At 35.5% G+C, this 24692-nt stretch overlaps 1 protein-coding gene across 4 annotated transcripts in view; it reads left to right on the forward strand.

Moving 5' to 3' along the window:
• The window catches only part of CEP128 (centrosomal protein 128), a 396245-nt gene that overhangs the window by 116008 nt on the left and 255545 nt on the right, over positions 1-24692 (forward strand). For all 4 annotated transcript variants that reach the window (XM_055304558.1, XM_055304557.1, XM_055304559.1 and 1 more), the window contains exon 14: positions 17809-18159. In XM_055304558.1, the coding sequence (XP_055160533.1) occupies positions 17809-18159 (351 nt within the window). The remainder of the gene's footprint in view (positions 1-17808; positions 18160-24692) is intronic.

A 24692-nucleotide genomic window follows, 5' to 3' on the forward strand; every position in this document is an offset into this window, starting at 1 on the left:
CTCTTTGAACACACTTATAATAGCTTTCAAAAAAATCTTTGTTAAGTTCAAAATCTGGTCCCCTCAAAGGTAGTTTTGATTATCTTTTTTTTTTTTAATAGGTCACACTTAAAATTTCTTTTCATGTCGACTCTTTTTTTGTTGAAATTGGACATTTTTTATAATGTATTTAGTCTGAATACTAACTTCCCACCTTCTGGGGGTTGCTGTTATTATTTGCTTTTAGATTAGTTTAGCAAATTGGTTGAAATAGTTCAGTGAAACTTTTTTTCTCTGCAGTGTGCAGTTTCTGATGTTACTTCTCAGAGGATGCAACCTTGAATATGTGCCGAGTCTCCATGACCACCAGGGATGATTGTGGTTTTAGCTGGACTTTGTTTGACTCTCTAGTCCTTTGATCTCCCCATTATATGTCTGTCTAATCTGACTTGATATCCTACCTAGCTTTTATCCTATTAATTGCTAGCTGATTGCTTTTGCTTTTTTCTCTTTTCAGCCTTCCTTTCCCTTTCCCTCTCTCTTTTCCTTTCTTTTCTTTTTTTTTTTCTTTTCTTTCTTTTCTTTTCTTTTTTTCTTTTCTTTTCTTTTCTTTTTTCCCTTTCCCTTTCTTTCTTTTCTTCTCTTCCTTTTCTCTTCTCTTCTCTTCTCTTCTCTTCTCTTCTCTTCTCTTCTCTTCTCTTCTCTTCTCATCTCATCTCATCTCATCTCATCTCATCTCATCTCTATCTATCTCTCAGTGCCCTGGGATATAAATTGTACCACAGTCAGATTCCATTAAAGTGGGTTCTCTTTGCAGAGAATGGTATTGCCAGTCTTTGGGAGCATTTTCTGATTCTAAGAGCACTCTTCTTAGCTGTCTTTGTTGTTTTCATCCTTAGATGTTTATTTCTTTATGTTCTGTTACAAATAAAGTCAGTCCCCTTAGAACTGCTGAGTTCTCTGTTTATATTATTTCCCTCTTCCTCTCAATAGAACCTCTGCATCACTGTACTGGAGCTGAGTTCAGGGACTTTAGGCTGCTTCTTTCTGGGGTGATACCTCAGCTCTTCAGGTGTGATTCTAAGTGGGATTGGTAGTCCCTGATCTACCTCAGCTGGCCCCTTTTGTGTGGAACTGGGCACCTGGCTGGCTCAGTCAGTAGAGCATATCATGCTTGATCCCAGGGTTGTGAGTTCAGGCTCCACATTTGGCATAGAATTTACTTAAAAAAAAAAAAAAGATTTCCAAAATAAGTCTTACTTGACTTACTGTGTACTTACTATGTACTTATTATGACTATACTATGACTAACAACATTGGGTAAACAGAGATTTCTTACTAGGACACCAAAGGCATGAATCATAAATGAAACTAATTATAAATCAGACTTGAACAAAGTAAAAAATTTCTGCCTTACACTTGGCTGCATTAGGAAAATGAAAAGAACAAGCCACATTGGGGGAAGATATTCATGGAACATATATGGAACAATATATTGGTATCATGTTTATTTATAATACCTATATATTTGGTTCATTATAGCAGTGCCATTTTTTAATGCTTATAATGAGTGTAAGAGAAAATCATTAATGTCATGACAGATAAAGATAAAGCATTTATGAAAAGTTCAACATCCATTAATTAGGGAAACTTTTAGTAAAAAGGAAGAGAAGGAAACTTTCTTTTTATCTATCTATCTATCTATCTATCTATCTATCTATCTATTTATGATAGTCACACACACAGAGAGAGAGAGAGAGAGAGAGAGAGAGAGGCAGAGACACAGGCAGAGGGAGAAGCAGGCTCCATGCACCGGGAGCCTGATGTGGGATTCGATCCGGGTCTCCAGGATCACGCCCTGGGCCAAAGGCAGGCGCCAAACCGCTGTGCCACCCAGGGATCCTCCAGAAGGAAACTTTCGGATACTGAAGAGTATCTACTAAAAACCTATGGCACACCGTTCTTAATAGTGAAATACTGAGGGGAAATGAAGTAAACACTTCCCTTCTATTCAGCGATATAATAGGACCAATAGTCCAGGCAGTAATTAAAAGAAAAGCATCTGGGTGGAAAGGAATTAGTAATGCTGTCTTTATTTCCAATTGATATTTAAAAAAAACCACATAGACTCTACAGGTGAATTATTAACATTAACAAGTTAGGTATGTATTGTCAGCTAAGACAATGAGTAAAACCGAATATCACAATAAAATAAACTTTGATCAGCTCTAAACTAAAAACAAGACACTGAATCATGGTCAGTCACATTGTTTCCACAAAAGTATTATCCTAAGTATTGATTTTTGAGAACAAATAGAATTTTTTTTACTCTTAGATAAAATGTATGCAATTTATGTTTTTAAAAAAGAGATATATGTAATCAATATTAAGAACAAGAAAGGAGCTCTACCTATACATACCAAGGAGAAGAAAGATTATAAAGAATATCGTCATTATATTGACATGAATCAATGCTTGCTTTAGATTAACATTGTCTAGTAGCACTTTAAACAATGATGGAGATGTTTTATATGTGTACTGTTCAGTATATTGGCCATATGTACTCTTAGGGCACTTGAATGAGGTCTGTGTGACTGAGTTTTTAATTTACTTAATTTAAATGTAGGTGGAACTTAACAGATGGGAATGTGACTAGTTGGCATGAAATTGGGTTAGGAGCCATGTCTTGAATTCCCATTGGTATAGAAAGCACACTGATTTTACTTTGCCTACATATGACATGTGTGTATGGTGGGAAGGTGGTAGTCTTGGATTTTATTGAGAGCTGATTAAAGTAACATCCCTCATAGTTAGCCCTTCCTACAAAATCTACTGGAGTCAAGAAAAGGATTATTATTTTTCTTTTTTTTTAAATTGTGGTAAAAAATACAAAACATAAAATTGTCATCTTAACCACTTTTAAACACACAATTCAGTGATGTTAAATAAATTCACATTTATTGAATACATACATTCAATGTACAACCATTCTTCCTCATCCCCACTGAAACTCTGTATCTATTAAATAATAACTCCGACTCCTCATCCTAACCACCCCTGCCCTCACAGTTTCCGGTAACCAGCATTATAACTATTACACTTTATGAGTTTGATCATTTTGCATACCTCATATAAGTAGAATCATATGATATTTGTTCTTTTGTGTCTGGCTTATTTCGTTTAACGTAATGTCCTCAGGTTTCATCTATATTGTAGCATATTGTAGGATTTCTTCCTTTTTAAGATTGCTTCTACAATTTAGCTGTTGCAAATAATGCTGTTATAAACATGAGTGTATAAATCTCTTTGAGACGCTGCTTCCAGTTCTTTTGGATATATATTCAAAAGTAGAATTACTAGATCATGAGGTAATTCTGTGTTTAATCTTTTGAGGAACCCCCATACTTTTTTCCACAGTGGCTTACCATTTTACATTCCTCTCAGCAGTGCACAAGAGTTCCAGTTTCTCCACATCCTTATCAACCCTTGTTATTTTTTTGGGTTTTGTTGTTGTTTTTTTTGTTTTTAATAGTAGCCATCCTAATGGATTGAGGCAGTATCTTAAGGGATCATTATTTTAGTTTGAAACAGTACTTATTTAAAAAAAAGAAAATAGGACTATTTTATCTCATTTAGCCTTCCTTAGCTTTGATTTCTCTCAAGAAATCAAAATTTAGAAATGAAGAAAACTCAAGTGCAAAACTCAACTCAAAACTCTCAAGTGCAGTATTAATTGTGTCATGTAGGATAATGTGTCTGATCTGTTTCCAATAATCCATAATACTCTATGATAATGTAGAGCTATAATATTAAGTGTTAGGCTACATCTAATTTCTCCTCTTCATTATATGTAATGTAATTAGAGATAAAATATTTCCTTAGTTTAACTATGTACTTTATCTTGGTCCTCTCAGCTGCCTACCTCAATATTGGTAAGACAAAAGTGTACGTCTTTTATTGATACCTGCTTTGTCCTCTTGCATTTCATAGCAGATGTATGATCAGAGGTCCTTCCACCTCTGATCAAAAGCAGTCCCAAATACCAATCTGCTTAAAGCAGAATGATCTTATACTATCTATATTCAAATTTTCTTTCCCCAAAGTACCTATTTTAGTTAAATATTAGAGTTGCAGAGTTAAAATTATCAGTCTAATAAGAGTGTGAGAAGAACTAAGAAAACAGAAATGTATTTCAGATATGTGTGCCCAGGTCAGAATTTCCCCAGTGTGTTGCTGGGACCTCAGTATTAATTATATATCCCCTTGTGTTTTTAAGTTGAACACTCTGAAGAAATGTGCATTTAAAATGTTCTGTGTAGTGAACATCATGGCTAATGAAACAGAAGTTAATATTTTATTTCTTCACAAAGAAATGAATGTATTTAATTAATTGAACATTATTTTCTGTACTTTGCTTGAGCTTAGTATCATGTTTCATTAAAAAGTACAAGGAAACTGTAGTTGTATGAAGCAGATACATTCTCATAGGATTTGTGGAGAAATAATTATTTTTAATCACTGAGAAAGACCGAGGAACCTGTTATTTGGGATTAATGTCCTTTTACATGTGTCTGCTTCATTTGGCAAAAAGAAAATGATAATAGTATATGTAGCCAAATTAGAAGGATAGAAAAGACAGAAGGTTCTATTTGTAAAGGAAGAATTATTTGTGAAATGGTTACTGCATTGGCCCCTAATATTTATGTAGTTGATCTTTAACTCATAAAAGGATTTGAATCAGTTTTTCAATATTATTAATATGTATTTTGCTTGTTAAGAATAATTGACTCATAAATTTTAAGCATATATTCTACTTTCAACCAATCATGACTTCAGAAATTTTTAATAATATGATCCCAACAAGTGATGGCCTAAGTTAGCTGCCTGTAGCTGTATTTCAGGGCTACAATGCTTATTTTGATTGGTTTGAGTTCTTTTATTCAGATATTTCCCTTATTTCACCTGACTGTGGAAAATTGATTAGTTGTCCTCTCACTATCAGTTCATGGAACACCTAAATTATACTGAAATGAATGAGCTTATCAAGACATGCAAGAATATGTCAGGCTAATTTCCCAATAGAGGTGAGTGGGCATGGCTTAATTGAGAATCTGAGAATTTGAGGTGAAATCCTATTAAATCTGTTCTTTTGTTTACATGGTAAAGATGTTATACATGGTAATTGTATAAAGATGTTTACATGGTAATTGATGTTATAAAACTTTATAACATCAATTAAGGGTTAGTGTGCAAAATAGAACTGCTCTAGGTATTTTATGCAATAGTTGTTTGCATACATGCCTTGCCTAGGCTTCTAAGAAGGGAAAGCACAAAGGGGGCATATTCACTACAGAACAAAATAAATTACATCTCTAAGACCTTGCTGGCCAGTAGCAAAAAGCCAAATTATCAAGTATATTGTCTCTACTCAGTTTCCACATTCTAATTTTCTCTATATTGAGTCTAATTTGCCCCCAAACCTAGCTCAAGGAAGTGCTTAACATTCAGTTTTGTAGCCTCTATGGGATAAGAGAGTATATAATAGAAGGAGGTGGAGATGGGGGCCAACTGCTGTCAGTCAGGTCATAAACCAAGTGCCAGTAATCAGGTTTTCTTTTAGCTGAGAAACATGACCTTACCTTATATTTTTCATAGCCCTTGAGCCTAGCCTTGTGCCCATGATTGGCACTCTGCAAATGCTGGTTGAATTCATGTTAATCCTAATGTCACATTTACAAATACCTATCCATATATTGTAATGTTATATTCAATGTGTTGTTCATTCGTTCTTTCTTTCTTTTTTAATTTATTTGAGAGAGAGAGCAAGCATGGGGAAGGGAGGGGAGAGAGAGAGAGAAAGAGAGAGAGTCTTAAGAGACTCTGCACTGAGCACAGAGCCAGACATGAGGCTCCATCTCATGACCCTGAGATCTCAACCTGAGCAGAAACCAAGAGTCAGGCACTTAGACTACTGTGCTACCCAGGCACCCCTCAGTGTATAGTTTCTTTGATGATTTTTGTTTTTAAAGCTTCCTGTCCATTTTAGGTTACTTAACTAACCTAACTCTGGAAAAGAGTTTAATTTCAATAAATACAGAAAATATAAGTAAAATTTTAATTTTTTTCCTATACTTGAATCAGTCCTCTTGTTCTCACTGAAATATTTGCATCTCATTTTGAATATCCCGGGTCAGTCTGTGTTTTCATCTTATGTCTGCTTTAAGACAGTCATATTTTGGGCTGGAATTAGCCTTATCTTTGTTCACAGAGTCAGTATTAAGATAATTGATTGAATTCTGTTTCAAACCGTGTTCTACTTGAGGCTTCTTACTTATTAACTTTAATGTTACCATTTTTGTCTTTATGAAGAATTTAACTTTATATTTGCCTATACTTTAGATATCATTTTGTTTCAGTTTACCATTTTGATAACAGGCAGTTGCTGCTTTTCACTGTGCTGGGTTTCTAGAAACTGTATTGCAAAACAGATCAATCTTTTGTGGTTTGTGTGTTTTTATATGAGAAATCTTATAATTAGAATGATGTTTCCAACCAAGGAGACTTGGGAAACAAAACATTTGTGCATAAAATGAACTTGACATCAATGACAAGATATAAAAACTCTTAATCTTTATAATAGTTAAAATTTAAACTTGTTTTTTAACTTTCAATAAAGTGAGTATAATATAAACACATGATTTTACAGTATACATGTTTACCCTTGTGTACTAAAAAGTATGTTATGTGTGCATGTGTATAACTGTTGTGCTATATATTTCATGTATCTAAAACTCAAAGGCTAGCAATTATAAAAATTAAAAGAAAAATTTATAGGTAATTTTTTGTCCAGAATTTAGAAGAGGCTTTTATCAAACTGTTTGGGAAAACTGAACAAATTGAACAAGTGGCTTTTTCTCTCCACTAATTTTTCATTAGTAAATAGAGCCTTTACAGATGACTATATTTCCATTTGACTTGCCCCTAATTTGGGATCATTCTTTTTCAAACATTACAGAATCAAGTTGTTTTGAATTCTTACAAAAGACTTTTTGGGAGGTGTCTAGTTGATCAGATTCTCTTGTTAATCTGTTCCTTCTTTCCCATTCTCCTCTCAAACCCATTTCCCATTTCCCCTGCCAACACCAATGTTATGAGCCCTTTCATCATGAAAGGCATGGAAGGGAAAAAAGAACAGGCGTGCCATGCCCAGTCTTGCCATAGTGGTGTTGGCTGTTGTTTGGGTTCTGACATTGACTGGCTGGCATGGGCATTTGTTTTCTCTTTAGCTGTGTTTCTACCTCTTTCTTTTTCTTGCCTTCTACCTTTTTTTGCTTTCTCTTTGTCTTTATTACTTTTACTAGCAAGTGCAAATTATCTTCTTTTTGTTCCCTTAGCCACCACTTAATGGTGTTAGCTCAGGGCTCTTTTCTTTTTGACAAAGAATCATTGTTAGAAAACATCATATAAAGATAAGGACAGATGAAGACACTGAAGAATGAAATGTAAGTACAGATTAGGAAGCATAAATTGGAAAGAGAGACAGAATTTGAAATACAGGAGAAAAAATTGCTCATATCTAACACTTTTATTAAAAATAACTGTTATGTGTCTATTTCCCTAACTACACTGTATGGTTCTCTGTAGCAGTAGAATGTAGAACTGTGCCATCTTATTCATCTTTGTGTCTCAGTAGCTTGGTTGTTCTGAGTGCAATGTTTATTGGATTGAATGGAAACATGCCTGTATTTTATTCAAAAAGACTGACAAGTGGTTTCTTCTTTTTCCTAGTCTCCTGAATGCCATAGATGGCATTCGTATCTACTATAAGCCAACTCTATTGAATTTGATTGCTGAAATTGAATTCAGATGAGAAAAAAAAATTGGTTCTAAAAGTCCATTCCTGCTTTAAAAGGATGATCTTCAATTATTTTTAATGTTGCTATTATATTTTAATATCCTGGTGTTAGTATGATGTCCTTTGGTGATTAATCTTTCTCAAGCACATATCTGATCATATTATTCCCCTGCTAAGAAACTTTTGAAAGCTTAAATTGGAGTTCAGCATTCCCCTAGCCTGGTTTCTGACCTTACTTTTTAATCTCTTTCTAGCCCTCTGGACTTTCACTCTTCATGAATAGCCCTGATGGCCCCGTCTGTGGCTCTTGCTCATGCTACCCTTGCTCTTAAATGCCTGTCCTTTATCAGTGACCCAATCTTTTCTCTTCTTCACACTTGAGTTTGCCCATTGTCTCCTTATTTTATGGGTCTTTCTTTATGATTTCTTGTTGATCAGAGTAGTTTCTCTTTAATTTACTAACTTAAATCCTGTTTCTACTAGCTAACAATGATGTTACTTCGTTCCTGCTTGATCATATTTGTCCCAATTAGTGTTTCTCATATATTACTTTCCTCTGTGCCTAGCCAGTGTCTTGAACATAGAAGGGGATAACTAGTCTACCTCTGATTTTGTTTTAGCCAAGTCAACTTTATTCTGTGATTTTTTTCCCCCTCTCATTTTTAAAAATGTTCCAGAAACACCTCTACTTCAGAGATTGTGTAATTCCTGTGTAGGATTTCCTCCTATCTCAGGAGATAACGTGGTAACTTATTTAATTCTTTAAGAGATTTTTTTGGCTGGTATCCAAGTCAATAATACAGTGATATGGAATCAATATTTGTTTTTGTGTATTCACTATTAAATAAGAGTAGAGGAGAAATTGTATTAATTTGTAATGATACCAGTGAGCAAATAATTATTGTTGTCACCTACACAGTAGTCTATTTATTGTCCTTTAATGGAAAGTGTTCCAATGTAGGCATAGCATTTTTTTTATGAGTATGAGAAATAGAAAGAAGGCAGATCGAAAGATTCTCGTATACTAGACAGAACTGATTTCTTTATTCTGTAAATTTACTTCATTTTCCCCCTACCTAGTTCACTTTTTCCACTTTTGTAATTTTATGTTGGTAAATATTTTTTTGTAACCCACATATGTAAAATTACGATCTTAAACGTGTGAACAGTTAAAGCTAGAATTTATGGTGGTCCTATCCACAACTACTTTTTAAAAATAGAATATCTATTTTTCATCTTCTGTTTTCATTTTGATGTCTTCTTCATCTGCCTTATTCTTATGAGTAGGCTGTTTGTAGGTATAATTTGAATGCAATCACTGTAGCAATTAAAAAGGGAGACATTGGTAGCCAAAGCCAATCAGTTTTAAAAGGAGAGAGTTCTTTTCTGCTATCTCCTAAATGCATTGTTATAATGCATTCTTTTTTTTTTCTTTTTTTGCCATTTTACTACTGAGAAGAAAGGAGTTAACATAGTAGACAAGAGACCACTTCCTTAGGTCTGCTTCCAAAATAGGTCCTGTTTGACATCTGGGAGCTTTAATGAAAATCAAGTAAGAAACTTTCCTTAAATGATAAGATGTAGCTCATGGTGCCTAAACTTTTGTACAAAGAATGTGGTTTATATTGAACACCTGCTTTGCTCCTCAGAGTCTGGAATTTTGGTACTTATTAGGCAGATAGTAGCTCAGTGACTGGCTTCTAATTAAAACTTGGGGCCCTTAGTGTCTAATGAGTTTCCCTGGTAGACAGTACTTTACACATGTTGTCAGAATTCACTGCTGAAAGAATTGAACAGATCCAGTGTGACTACAGGGAGAGGACTCCTGGAAGCTTGTGCCTGGGTTCCTCTGGACTATAACCCATGTTCTCTTCCCTTTGCTGATTTTGCCTTGTATCGTTTCACTCTCATAAATCTTTTTTTTTCCACTCTCATAAATCTTAGCATAAGTATGACTGTATGCTGAATCCAGTGAATCCTTCTAGTTATCAGCAAACCTGAGACCTTCAACACAATTCCTTATTAACTTTTTTTTTCCCACCTGAAGAAAGAGATAAAAGAGAAATCAAATGTGTAAGGTTTTATATTGAGTTGGAGCTTTTATAAACCTTTGGTAAGGTGCTGTGAAGGGGATCTGAACAGACCACCCCAAAAGTGTCACTTTGGCATATATTGAGTTGAGGGCCCTTGAGAAATAGTAGATGTAGGAAGGGTACTCTGACCCCTCTTTTTCTACCTAACGGAAGTCATAATATTTTCCATGAGGAAAGTGCCTTCCATCTACCAGGAAGAGAACATTTTTTTATCAGTGCAGATTGGGAGTTGATTCTAAAACAGACTTGTACAAACAAACCTAAAATCATCCTGATCTCCAGTTAGTTTCCTCCATATATTTCCTAGTCATTTTCCCACAGTTAACTACCCCTTGAAGCTTATTAGATCCCTTTTCCTTTTTCATGTCAACTTTCCATAATTTCTCTGTCAAAAAGGCTTAGGAACTCTTGGCTCTAAATAGAACCCTTCTTTGGATCTTCATTTTTTCAACAAAGGCTCCTATGTAGAAGTAAAAATATTAAATACAATTTGTGTTCTTTTCTCCTGTTAATCTATTTTACGTTGGTTTAATTCTCAGGACTGGCTACAGAACCTCAAAGGTTTTTCTCCCATGTAGCTGGATGGAATTCTTGGGGGAAAAAAAGGACATTCTGTGTTTTTGGATGATTCCTGTCTTTGACAGTACTTATATAGTGAGAAATAAATAATAGACTTGATTAAGTGATATGATTTTTAACTACCCTGTTCTAGTAGCTGAGATAATTTCACACAGTTTAACTATAAAATGTTCTTTAGGATAGAAGAGGCTTCCAGGAATGGAATGATCATAGTAATAGAATTGAAAATCATCCTAATGGAATAAATATGAAAATTGCTTTTCATTTAGCATTTCATCTAATACATAGGAAGATACTAATATTTAGAATACCTGCCTACCCTGAAAGCATTTATCTGTGGAATAATGATGTGTTTGTTTACCTGTATGCTCTCCATAGGTGTGTGCTTATGTGAAGGGTTTTTATGCAGGTTCTGTAATATAATCTCTTGATAGATGGGGGAGAAATGTTTATTACAATTAGATTATTCTGATTGGTTATTTGTGGAAGATGGATTAAAGATAGTGTCAAAACAGTGACTGAATAGAACCTACCAAGGAGTGAATATTAGGAAGGAATTCTATGACAGGTTTTACCTGAAGCATAATATAAATAGACTGATGAGAGCAAATCAGTAGCAACCGTTTCTAGACTCGGGACAGTTAGAGGCAGTATTCTTTGAGTTCAAATTCAAACCTACTTTCCCATCAATGGTAAGAACCACAGTTATTTACAATTAGAATATCCTTTTCTTTTCTTTTTTAAGATTTAATTTATTTATTAATGAGAGACACAGAGAGAGAGGTAGAGACATAGGCAGTGGGAGAAGCAGGCTCCTCCAGGAGAGCCCGATGCGGGATTCGATGCTAGGGCCCCAGGATCACAACCTGAGCCAAAGGCAGATGCTCAACCGCTGAGCCACCCAGGCATCCCAGAACCACATCCTTTTCTATTCATTTATACTTATATACCCAATTAATGCCATAGTATTTTCAAATATTCTTCTAAGCGAGTTATTGTGTGTAATATGTTAATATGAAAGTCTGTAATTTTTAAAATGTGAGAATAAAGAAATTTATGTGCTTAAACTCTGGGCTTACAGATGTTAATCATGTACCTATTCTTATTGTTCTACAATTACAGAAGAAATAAATAGTTCTGAACTTATTTTCCTTTTAGGTTCAAAAGCTTGCTGGAGAAAGTTGAAGAATTTTGTATATTTGAATCCATTATAAATTTGAGACTATCTGACTATGACATTATTTGTTTGTTAGCTTTTAAACATTTATCTCTTGTTCATTTTCTCTTTTCCCATAGCAGTTATTTCAGACTTTCTCACTATTTAGATATACAATTCCACTCCCATTTCTATATAGTCTTAGCAGAGAGAGCCTTTACCACCATTTTATAAGTAGGACTACCTTAATTGTTAGGAGTCGGGCATCAGATTTATTCAGTTTTTTGACATGCTAAAATTAAGATGCCTGTGGGATTCCCAAATGTAGGAAATCATTATATAATTCAATATTTAAAGGCCTGGAGTTTAGAAAATCAGTTTGACTTCTGAATTAGAACACCTTTATTAAATATCTTTATCTAGCTACATGTTTACTTACTGCAGATATTTTCTGGTAGAATGGTGCTTAATACTAGAACCTTGTACTGTTTCTGTATTTAAAAGCTAAATGGTAGAAGAGACCTAGGAAATGAGATTATTAAAGAACAGGAAGAAAAAGGGGAACTAGCAAAGAGGGGAATTATGAAAGTCAGGGAAGAAGAGAGACTTAAAAGTCACAAAGGGCAAATGACCGTGTCACATGCTACAAGGAAATTAGGGTAGAGTTTTAGAGTCCATTATATTTGGCTGTAGGTGATCTTTGGGTGAGAGCTATTTTAATTGTATGATAGGGATGGAAACCAAATCCAACAATTGAGGAAATGAATTAGGAATAAAATTGTGGGGTACCAGGTATGGACTGCTCTTTCCAGGAATTTGGCTTAGTAGGAAGAAGAGTATAGGGTGCTGGTTAGATCTCATTGGATTAATAAAGGTTTTTGTTTGTTTCATTAAAAAAATTATTTCTATGATTTTATTTTTTTGCTTAAGTATAATTAACACACTTTGCTACATTAGTTTCATGTGCACAACACAATGACTCAACAATTTTGCACATTTCTCAGTGCTCATCAAGATAAGTGTACCTTAATCCCCTTTATCTATTTCCCCACCATACCTCTATCCCCTTCTTTTCTGACAATAGCTATTTCATTCTCTGTGTGTAAGTCTGTTTTTTTTGTCTCTTTTGTTTCTTTGTTCATTTGTTCTTTTTTTTTAAATACCACAAATGAGTGAAATCATATGGTATTTGTGTTTCTCTGATTGACTTATTTCAGTTAGCATTATATCCTCTAGGTTTATCCATACTGTTGCAAACAGCAAGATTTCATTCTTTCTTATAAATGAATAATAATACTCCAGTGTGTGTGTGTGTGTGTGTGTGTGTGTGTGTGTGTGTGTGTGTATCACATCTTTATTCATCTATGAATGGGCATTTGGGTTGACGTTTGGGTTGTATCTTGGCTGTTGTAAATAATGCTGCAATAAACATAGGAGTGCGTGTATCCTTTTGAATTAGTATTTTCATCTTCTTTGAGTAAATCCCCGTTAGTGGAATTACTGAATCATACGGTAATTCTAGTTGTAATTTTTTGAGGAAACTTCATACTGTTTCCCACAGTGGCTACATCAATTTACATTCCCTCCAATAGTGCATAAGGTTCCTTTTTTCCCACATCCGTACCAACACCTTGTAATTTCTTGTGTTTTTAATTTTAGCCATTCTGACAGGTATAAAGTGATATCTCATTGTGGTTTTAATTTGCATTTTCTTGCTGATTAATGATGTTGAGCATTTTTTTCATGGGTCTGTTGGCCATCTGTATGTCTTCTTTAGAAAAAGGTCTGTTTAGATTATCTGTCCATTTTTTAATTGGATTATTGCTTTTTGGTGTTGAGTTGTATAAGTTCTTCATATATTTTGGATATTAACTCCTTATCGGGTATCTCATTTGCAAATATATTCTACTACTCGGTAGGTTGCCATTTTGTTTTGTTGATGGTTTCCTTTACAGTACAAAAGCTTTTTATTTTGGTGTAAACCCAGTGGTTTAATTTTACTTTGTTTTCCTTGTAAAGGAGACGTATTTGGATAAATTGTTTCTATGGCTGATGTCAAAGAAATTACTGTCTATATTTTCTTTTAGAAATTTTATGGTTTCAGATCTCATACTTAAGTGTTTAATCCGTTTTGAGTTTATTTTTTGCATTTTTAAAGAAAGTGGTCCAGTTTCATTCCTTTGCATGTAGCTATGCAGTTTTTCCAATATCACTAAAGAGACTGTCTTTTCTTGTTGTATATTTGTGCCTCCTTTTTCATTGATTAATTGACCATAAAAGCATGGGTTTATTGCTGGATTCGATAATCTGTGCTGTTGATCTATGTACTTATTTCTGTGCCAGTATCATACTGTTGTGATTATTATAGTTTTGTAGTATATCTTGAAATCTGAGATTGTGATACTTCTAGCTTTGTTCTTCCTTTTCAGATTGCTTTACTACTTGGGGTCTTTTGCAGTTCCATACACATTTTAGGATTATTTGTTCTAGTTCTGTGAAAATGCTTTTGGTATTTTGATAGGGGTTGCATTAAAACTGTAGATTGCTTTGGGTAGTATGACATTTTAACAGCATTGATTCTTCCAAGTCATGAACATGGACTATCTTTCCATTTGTTTGTATCCTCTTCAATTTGTTTCATTAAGAAAAAATTATTACTGTGATTTTTTTTTTAAAGATGGGAATGATAAAGAAGAATGATCCAATAGGAAAAGAGAGGTTCAGGGGCACCTGGGTGGCTCAGTGGTTGAACATCTGCCTTTGGCTCTGGTGGTGATCCTGGGATCTAGTCCTGCATCAAGGCTCCCTGCAGGGAGCCTGCTTCTCCCTCTGCCTATGTCTCTGCCTCTTTCTCTCATTTATATATGAGTAAATAAATAAAAATCTTTTTAAAAAGGGGGGAAAAAGGAAGAGTGGTTCAATACAAGGAAGAGAGGACATAATTAATGTAGCAAAGCCCTTCATAGATGTGGAAGGAAATTACAAAGATAGGTAATTTGTCTAAGAAGGATCTCTTTTCTTTAGAGGCTAGAGATGGGGACGACTAACCATTGTTAAGTTTCAGAATGGTACGTTAAGGAAATTTGGAGGATGTCCTGCCTAAAAGGTTTAATTTTATTTCTTAAGAAGGAGCTATGTTACATACTAGAAGTGAGTGAAAAGATGGTAGGTCCAAGACAGGACATTTTGGAAGGGCCACTGTGTGGACTGGGAAGAGGCATGCAGTAGAATTTCTGGGTACTGAGGAGTTGCCTCTTCATGTGCCATCACATCAACTGATACCCCTCTGTGATTTTCCTTAGAAGATTTAGTAACCTGATAAAGGAAACAGGAAGTTAGTTAATTCCCCCAGAGCGGGTGTTTTTTTGACATTTAAGTTCAGTTGTCTTTTTTTTTTTTTAAGATTTTATTTATTTATTCATGAGACACACACAGAAAGAGAGAGAGAGAGAGAGAGAGAGAGAGAGAGAGAGAGAGAGAGAGAGGCAGAGACACAGGCAGAGGGAGAAGCAGGTTCCATGGAAGGAGCCCGTCATGGGACTCAATCCCCGGTCTCCAGGATCATGCCCTGGGCTGAAGGCGGTGCTAAACCGCTGAGCCATGCGGGCTGCCCTAAGCTCAGTTTTAAAAAGGAGTTTGAGATATGAACAAGAAAGTGGTTAAAGTGAAAATTAAGGAAGTTAGGTCAAAGAACTTGGATTTAAAGCCAGCAAAAGAAATGTCAAGGCGTGGTCATCTTCCTGACAATGAAGAGCAGATGTATCAGAAGGAAAGGATTGAGGGAACCAGGAAAATTGGTAGATAAAGCAAAAGTCCTGAGGAGTGGGGAGGAGTGAGAGGAGGGATTAGTGGAGGAAGGGAGTACTGAGACATAACTCTTGCTTCAGAGGTGGCAGTTCTGGAAAAAGCCACTAAGATAGGTCTGTGGTAGTAGATGACAGAGAGGCATGGAGTTAGGGTCATTTGAGAGTCTGGCCGCTTAGCAAAAAGTTGAAAACATGGGCTCTGAAGCCAGACAGTCTGGGTCTGAATCCTATTCCCTCACATATTAGATATGTGATCTTGGGCAAGTTCCGAGAGTTGGTTACACATCACTAAAATCAAGATAGTAATATTGGGATCGAGTGAGGTCATTCCTATAAAGCATTTGCTCAATCCTTTGCACAACTCAAGTGCTCAATAAACCTCAATAGTAATAATAATTATTATTGCTAGCTCCTTCTCATTTAGATCTCAACTCATATGTCACCTCCCAAGAGAGGTCTTCCCCAGCTGCACTGTAGAATACAGGCCCCTTCAGGTAACTGCCCATCGTTTTAGCATCTAGCATTATCTGCTGTTGTAATCTAGCTGGTATCATGAATATCTCCCCAATATATGTTATTTACTTTTTTGGTTCAAAGCTGGGCCCCGTTAACTGTTCTGTAAGCTATGTGTCTAACACATAAGAAGGGTACCCACTCTCCAAGTGTTTGTTGAGAAAAAAAAATATTGGTATCTCTCTGCTGATAGAGAAATCACATGAATACTACTAGTTAATAAAGCTGATTTCTAGTTTTGTGGTAAAACTTTGATAAGGGCAAACTGGTAAACCACTACTGCTATGGTTTTCTGATTTCATTTTAGAATTTTCCATACAAACAAGTGCACAGTTCTCAATTTACTGTTTGGTTTGGGTAGATAAAGGAGTGACTCATCTCTTCCAGGCTGCATTGAATTTAGCGAACTGAGCAAATGCAAACCTGTTGCTCTGAAAATCTTGTTTTCAAGGCATTATTATTATTATTATTATTATTATTATATATATATATATTTTTTTTTTTTTTGCCATAATGTCAAACCATGATCGTGAAAGAAATTGTATTTAACTTTGAGTCACGATGCAGGGATAATGGAACCTGGAACTGGGCTTTCTGCTGTGAGGGTCAGCAGAAGTCGGTAAATGTTTTCAGTTTTCATTTGCAGGAGCCTTACAATATAGATGATATTTATTGTTTGTCCAGCTCCAGTATCATCTCAGTGTCCTGACATGGCCTCTTCATGTTACCTTTGCCCCTCAGGTATTTGGAAAGTAAGGCTTAGGAAGGGCAGCTTATGGAATCCATTATTTCTGAATTTGTTACTCCCTTCCAAAGCTCTACAATGGTGGCTTAATGTTAATGATCCCATCATTCTTTTATTCATATGAAATGTTATCTAAAAGCAGTGTCCTCATTTTTGAAGTTAATTTTTTTTGAAGTTAAAATTAGATCTTTACCAGTTCTTCTCAAATTAAAGTAAGTATGAATCATGATGATTTAGTGCAATTTCCAAATGTATTGTTGACTCATTCTGGGAAACTGGATTTTAAGTGTTCAAGTTTGATTTTCTTAATTATACTATATTCCAAATAAATTTAAGTTTGTTTAAAAATCTATCCTACACTGATTCATATAAGCTTGAGCTAAATTCATCAACTAGTAACATTAGATTTATCTGGAAATAACCTATCTATAAACTCTTTATTGAGAGTCTTTTAAAAAAATTTAAAATCAATTAGCCGATGTATAGTACATCATTAGTTTCAGATGCAGTGTTCAGTAATTCATCAGTTGTGTGTAACACCCAGTGCTCATCACATCACGTGCTGAGTCTTTTAAATGGACTTTCAAATATGATATTATCTATACTAATGTTTCTATCATCAATGTGCATTTTTGTTAGATATTTTTATTTTTTGTCACAAAGTTTTATGTGCTGCCAGAAAGTGAAATATCACGTATCACTATGGTGATAACCTGACACTTTTAAAAGCATTGACCTTTTTTTCAGTTGGACAAAGCACTACATTTTTACTAAAGTAATGCATATTGTTTTTCTCATCAAAAGGCCTTCTATTTTGGTGACAGTCAATTGGAAAATATATATTTTCCCTTTTTGGATAGTGAAGTAGCCTAAAAATGAGAAACTATTCTATAAAAAATTATTACCAGCTAATGTGCTTATGAAATACCCAGAAAGAGACTCATTTTCTAGACTGACCGGTAAGGGAATTTGGTGCAGATGATTCCCATTTTGGTGACATTAGAGATTCTTGTTTGACACTATGTTAGGCATCCAGTTTTGACAAGAACGTGTTCCTAATATTTCTCATGCTTTATTCCCAGAATTTAACACAGCAATTGGAACAGAAGGAAAAGGAACAACTACAGATGTTGGATCAACTTAAAGAGATCCAGAATCACTTTGAGACTTGTGAGGCCAAACATAAGCGTGCTGACCTTCAGATCTCAGAGCTGACTCACCATGCTGAGGATGCAACCAAGCAGGCCGAGCAGTACCTTCTAGAGTTCCAACAGTCAGAGGCTCTGAGACAGGAGGCAGAGAAGAAGAGAGAAGGGCTGAAACTGAAAGCTCAGGAGTCCATCAGGCAGTGGAAGCTTAAGCATAAGAAGTTAGAGCGAGCATTGGAGAAACAATCTGAAACTCTTGATCAACTGACAGACAAGAATAATCAGGTATAAAAAGGCAAATTCCTAAGGAATGATTTTTGCTGTGACCAACCATTCATTCATTCTTCCTTTGAATAAACACTTGAGTGCCAGGCTGTGCATGTAACCTATCATGATGTCCTTGATAGAAGAGTCTTTCTGTCTTGGCTATTTCAAGGTAAAAGTAACTTAGTTTTTTATCTTTTAAGTTTTTTTTTTAATAGTTTAACATTCTGTGAGGTTTTAGAGTTGGCCCTTAAAAGAGATTCACCCTGTCCCTCAGTTTAGCTTTTAGTTCCCTAAGTTGAAATTGTTCTTTAATGTTCAAATGCAAAAAAATTTAAAAAAAAAGGAAAAAAAATCATGAAGCCTTCTATAATATCACCTGACTTTTCCCCCAGTGCATGTATCTTAAAATCTCATGTTTTTAGTATATTTCAACTTAAGTATTGGTTGGAAAAGGAGCATTTAAAAATGTGGTAGTTATTACTGGACCATTTTCTGGCAGCAACTATAATGGGTTTAGTTACATGAGTGATGTTCACAATCTCACTGACTGAGCAGTATTACCAGGTCACAAAGCTCTTTAAGACTCTGCTTTTTATGCCTTTTTGATCGCAACAAGAAGCGTTTTACTGATCCACGTATGCATTTCACATCATCTTTTCTCTTGTATAATCAGTTACTTTAAATGGATTTTATGCTCCTGTGTTGATTCTCAACTGTATCTTTGGGTTGAATTAAACTTAGACGCTTATAAGATGATAAGCAGAAAAGTCAAGGTTGATTTTTATCCATGTTTAGTCTTAGTGTATCATTTCTGCTTTGTCATTTGTCACTTGTCAAGAATTCTGAACATCCAGAAGAATAATTACTTGGATAACTTGACTTTCTTTCCAAAGAAGACAAGATGTAGGTCAATTATATTTATAAAATCAATTGTTAGCACTTAAGAGTGACAGATGCTTATTTCAGATGAGCTGTCATGGAAAAGATGCTTTCCCATTTACATATGAATTTCATGGATATATGGAAGATTGAATAAATGATCACCTTGCACTCATTGTGGAGTGCTTTGCAGTTTAACCCATCTGACACATACTGGGTGACTCGTTGCCCTGAGGTACAGGAGTTGTAAAGCTTTCAGACTTGAATCTGAACTGATCTGATCCCAGCAAATTGCTCTACCTTGATTATTCTGTTGTCAGCCTGGTCTGGCCACTGGTTCAGTGAGCATGAATGTAGGGGAGGTAGCTAGAAAGAAGGGGGGTGAGAGTGATTGAAAATCATCTGTGGATTTTACTTAATTAGAGGAAATTTAGAAGGGACCATGTCATCAGACTGTTTCCTAATCCATGGTGCGGAGTTTTCTAGATGGAGTTTTTTTACAATATTCAAAACTGTTAAACAATTATTTCCCAGAATGCTTCTGATGTAATTATTTTTATCACTTAGCATTGCTAATGATAAGCAAAGAAGTAGTTTTAAAGTGATTGCCACAGTTAGGGTAGTATCACAATTATCACAGCAGGCATTGTAATTTCCACTTTAAAATCCTTAAAAATGAATGCAGCTTGTTGCAGTTAGAGTAGCGGTTAATCAAGGAAGAAGGGTAACAGCTATTTCACTGCACATGCAAGTGTCCAGTAAATCTGTGATGTGGAAATACGTTGTAAATAATTTCGGAAAAAACCATCCATATATTTATGTCTTACTGAATAATATCTCTAAGGAGTATTTAATTCTTAAAAAAATCACAAAGCCTCCCTAAGGCATTAGGAATACAGTCCACTCCTTTTTTGTTTTGTTTTTGTTTTTGTTTCTCATTTTTTTGGACTAATTATTTTCAAACAATGACTCTAGGGTATATTTGGAAGTATATATTAAAAAATATTAAATTACAATTAAAACCCATTATGTCATACAGAGAAAATTGTTTAGTAAGTAGCCTTGTTGAGCCATTTTCTATACTGAAATGATACAGTTTTTGTGTTTTCTAAATACTTCAATGACTACTTCCATTTCTCTTTTTCCAGCATAATTTATTTTCTGCTCTAAGATTTGCCACTTAAAAATGTAGCAGAAGGCTGAAGAGTTTTATTCTCTTAAGAGAACTTTTATTCTCTTAAAAGTTGCTCTGATTTATTTATTTTTCCTATTTTTCTACATTTTTGGAAGTTTGGTGAGATTATTAGATATATATTTTATTACAAAACTACTTTGTTATCAAATGATATAGAATATCAAACAAATAGCATACCATTGCAGAAAAAAACCAGAAATATCAGATTGTATACTTTCCTTGAAAGAAAATGGCGTGGATGTTTACATCAGGGAATCATGATATGATGGTCATTAGGAGTATGTAGATAAAAAAATCTAATCATCAATTATGATATTTTTGTCTTTATTTTTTCTATTTTTGTCTTTGTCTTTTAAAGTACTGTTTGAAGTTATTGATTCTGATACCTGCTTTGCAAATGATAAAGGAAAAAATTTTGAACTTGGATCCTATCACAACGTATGCTTTTCTGAATATCTCCAAATTCGTAGATATATATATATATATATATATATATATTTTTTTTTTTTAAGATTTTATTTATTCATAGAGAGGCAGAGACACAGGCAGAGGGAGAAGCAGGCTCCCTGCAGGGAGCCCGATGTGGGACTCGATCCCAGGACCCCAGCATCACACCCTAAGCCAAGGGCTCAACCATCGAGCCCCCCAGGTGACCCTTCTTAGCAGATTTCAACTGTACAGTATCGTTGACTCCAGTCGGGTCGCTGCATGTTGTGTCTCCAGAACTCACTCACCCCGCGCTAAACCGCTGAGCCACCCAGGGCTGCCCAAGATATATATTTTAATATGGATAATGGGAAGGCTGCTTAGGTTGCTTGTTTTTCTTGCTGAGTTAGCAGAATAATTGGTTTGCCTCTGTATTGAGCTTTCACTTGATAACATTTGACTTCAAGAATCTTAAATTGCCATATTTTCCTTTTTTATATTGCCTTCATGCTGAGGAAGAGAAGAGTATATGTAATATATACTGTCTTTTAAAAGCTGAATTTTTTTTGATTTAAAGATTGTAAAGTAAGAAGGATCAGTGCTGAAGTACATTTTAAATGTATATACGGTTCTATGATATGCAATTTTAGAAAGGCTAAAGTACTGATATATTAGAATAATCCAGCATTTTGTTTGCATGTACCCTCGCATGCAGAAAAATACTCGATTTTTTTCTTTTTAAAATTTCTGTCTACCTCTTAGTTAATTTAAAACAAAACAAAAACCTAAGTATACTTTGTGGTCAGGCTTTTGGAGAGTTGGTTCCTGTTCTTATGGTTTTAGACAGTATTGTTCTTCTGGCTTCACACAGCCATTTTCAATGCCCCCTTCATAATCTTCTCTCAGCTTTTCTTCTTTGGAAACTAAGTTTGCTAGGTTTGCTTGGTTAGAATGTTCTCTTCTCATTGTTCCTGACTGCTACATACTTTTGCATTATGCCTCCACATTTCTCAAGGATTATTGTATCTGGCTTCCCCTCAACCTATTTCATTACCTATAATTCTTGTCATCATCTTTGGTGATTACATATAGTTCAAGTCAGCATTGAACTCCACATCCTTAAACTTCACTAATTTCCCATTTTACTGTGACCTTCAAGTCACTCAGCAGCTAATTTCTGTGGCTAAAATTTGTCCTCATCTATTATTTCTCTATGTTCAAATCTTTAGTTCCAAAATTTCATTCTCTGAACTTACACATTTCTTTTATTTCCTTTTCCTTTTTTAACCATTACCATCTGATTTTGATCTTTCCACATTCCTCTAGTTGACCAGCCATTTCCTGGAATCCGTTTTTTCCTGTCAGCTTGGACTTTGTGAAAAGCTACTCTGATAACATGCTCACCAGCATCTTTGATTTTTTTTCTTCCATCTCACACATCTTACTGATTTTCAATCTGGAATCAACCAAACTCTTATTTTTCCCATTTCTGCTCCTGAATAGTACCAGCAAAACTTATATAGAAACATCATTTGGCTTCTATAGTGGTCTTGATTTTCCCCATCTACCCCTGGCCCCAACCCATTCCATCCTGTTCAAAAATTAATATAGGCCAGTTATCAAGCACCTCACTCTGTTCTGATTAATGAAGAATGAGTTATGAAGTCTGTTGGGAGAGCTTTTGATAAACATTTACTTATTCCTGAAGAAGATACACAAGAGACTATTTTTTTTACTTCTCTGGTTTGGTTGTACTCGGCTGTGATGTTTGCAGTGGCTGAAGTTGGCAGTCTTGTGATGGTCTTGAGAATCAAGTCTCACACACAAGAGGGTACTGCCAAGAGAAATGCGGAGAGGTGGACCTAGAGCTTTGATACCATGTCTGGAACGGTTCTTCCTGGAGTGAGATTAAGTTACCTTGTAGTTTAAATTACTTTGAATTGGAGTTTTCTTTTACTCTCATCAGAAGATATTCAAGCCATTATGAAACATCAGTTCTAGGAGTAAGGAGCTTAAGTAAGAGCCTAAAATGGAGGATTGACTAAGCGGAGAAATGAAGTGGGGATAGGAGGAGGGTCATATCTTTCTCAGGAAAAGCTGACAAACTATGCTATTGATAGTAGTTGAACCATCAGAAATCCTACCTTGGGGCAGTGATGCTTATTAAGTGACTGATATGAAAACTTTATGATGTTGGCATGTGTTATGAACTTACTACAGCTTTCAGAAAAGTTCCCCGAGAGAAAAAGTATAAATAATAAAAGCAGAGAGCAAGATTTGGAGGGTGGGGGGAGACTGAAAATCTGCAATCTACAATCCAAATATATAGAGTCTGGTAATTTGGAGTTTCTTTAGCATTGGAATAGTCAAATGATGTATCCCTGCTGAAGTTAGTCCAAGCAAGAGAGGGAATTAGGAAACTTAGCAGAAATAAAAATGAGATGAAAAACAAGCCTGATTTCTCAGACCCCTTCAAGTGCTTCTGCTTAAGTATTCCTGGCCAGATAAAGGGGATCTAAGTTTGAGTTCCCTCAAGATAAAGCCTATACAACTGAGGGTCCCTGGGAGTGTCCAGGTTGTTGAAGTGGCAGTTAAGACACTGTCATTTTCAGACTCAGAGACAATGTCTAGACAAAATCTTGGGCTGTGGCTACTAGCCAAGCAATTAACAGAAAGCAAATAGAACTAGTTTTTAGTATCTGTATTGCCAAAGAAATTACAAACTTGACTAATGTAGTCTGTGGCTGTCCACTCTAAAGCTGCCACCTTTGTCGTAAATTGATGTGATTCTTGGAATACTGAAACAGAGGGCAAACCTAGAGAATCGTAGAGTAGCAGTGCCTGAATTTTGACAGACTCTTCTTGAAGAGCTCCATCTTTGGTGTTCCTGTTATGTGAGAAAAATAAATATCTTTGCTGTTTAAACCAACTTTAGGAGCATATTATTTTGCAACCAAAGATGTTTTATTTGCTAGAGCATCTTGAATTATCTACAGGGGGGATCCCTGGGTGGCGCAGCGGTTTAGCGCCTGCCTTTGGCCCAGGGTGCGATCCTGGAGACCCAGGATCGAATCCGACGTCGGGCTCCCGGTGCATGGAGCCTGCTTCTCCCTCTGCCTATGTCTCTGCCTCTCTCTCTCTGTGTGTGTGTGACTATCATAAATAAATAAAAATTAAAAAAAAAAAAGAATTATCTACAGGGCTGCATGGAAGTCTCTTAACTGCTGGCCAGGGGCCTATATTATCTGTTTCAAACATTAATCATTGTCTTGAAGCCACCTCTCCTCATTGTCAGGCCCCTCTTGCATTATCCATACAGCCAAGACTTGATTCTGTCAGTTTCTGTCTTCTCTGGTATGGTAAGTAGAGTGACCTCCCAGAGATGACTCATCCTAATTCCTGGAGCCTATGAACATGATGATATATCACTCATGGTTATGTTATATGGCAGAGTTGACCTTAAGATAAGGAGATTGTCTGATGGGCCTAATCTAATCAGAGGGGTCATTAAAAACAGAAAATTTTCTGGCTATTTAGGGAAGGGGAAGTTGGAGGATTCAAAACACAAGATTCATTGTGGTGTTACTGGCTTCAGAGTCTGAGGAGTCCATGAGCCAAGGAGTGTGGGTGGCTCAGAAGCTCAGAGCAACCCCTCACCCAGGGCTAGTAAGGAAATAGGGACCAGAGTGTTAAGGGCATGGAACTAAATTTTGCCAACAACATGGATGAACTTGGAAGTGGATTCTCCCCCAGTGCCTCCAAGAATCCAGGCCAGCTGATATCTTGATTTTAGCCTTAGGAAGCCCTGGAAACACCTTAGGAAAGCCTGAGAAAGCACAATACCTTTCCTGGACTTGGGGTCTGTGGAAACAGGAGATAATAAATGGTATTGTTTTAAGCCATTAAGTTTGTTGGAATTGGGTACACTGCAATAGGAAAAACAAAAAACCATCTACCCTTAGAATTCCCTGTATTTCTAGCCATTTTTTCCTGCCTTTCAAAGTAAAGTCCTCTATGGTCCTGAGTATTTTTAGTCAAGGTACATTGCTTT

Source organism: Nyctereutes procyonoides, unplaced genomic scaffold (assembly GCF_905146905.1).
Source record: "Nyctereutes procyonoides isolate TBG_1078 unplaced genomic scaffold, NYPRO_anot_genome, whole genome shotgun sequence".
Classification (NCBI taxonomy): Eukaryota; Metazoa; Chordata; class Mammalia; order Carnivora; family Canidae; genus Nyctereutes; species Nyctereutes procyonoides.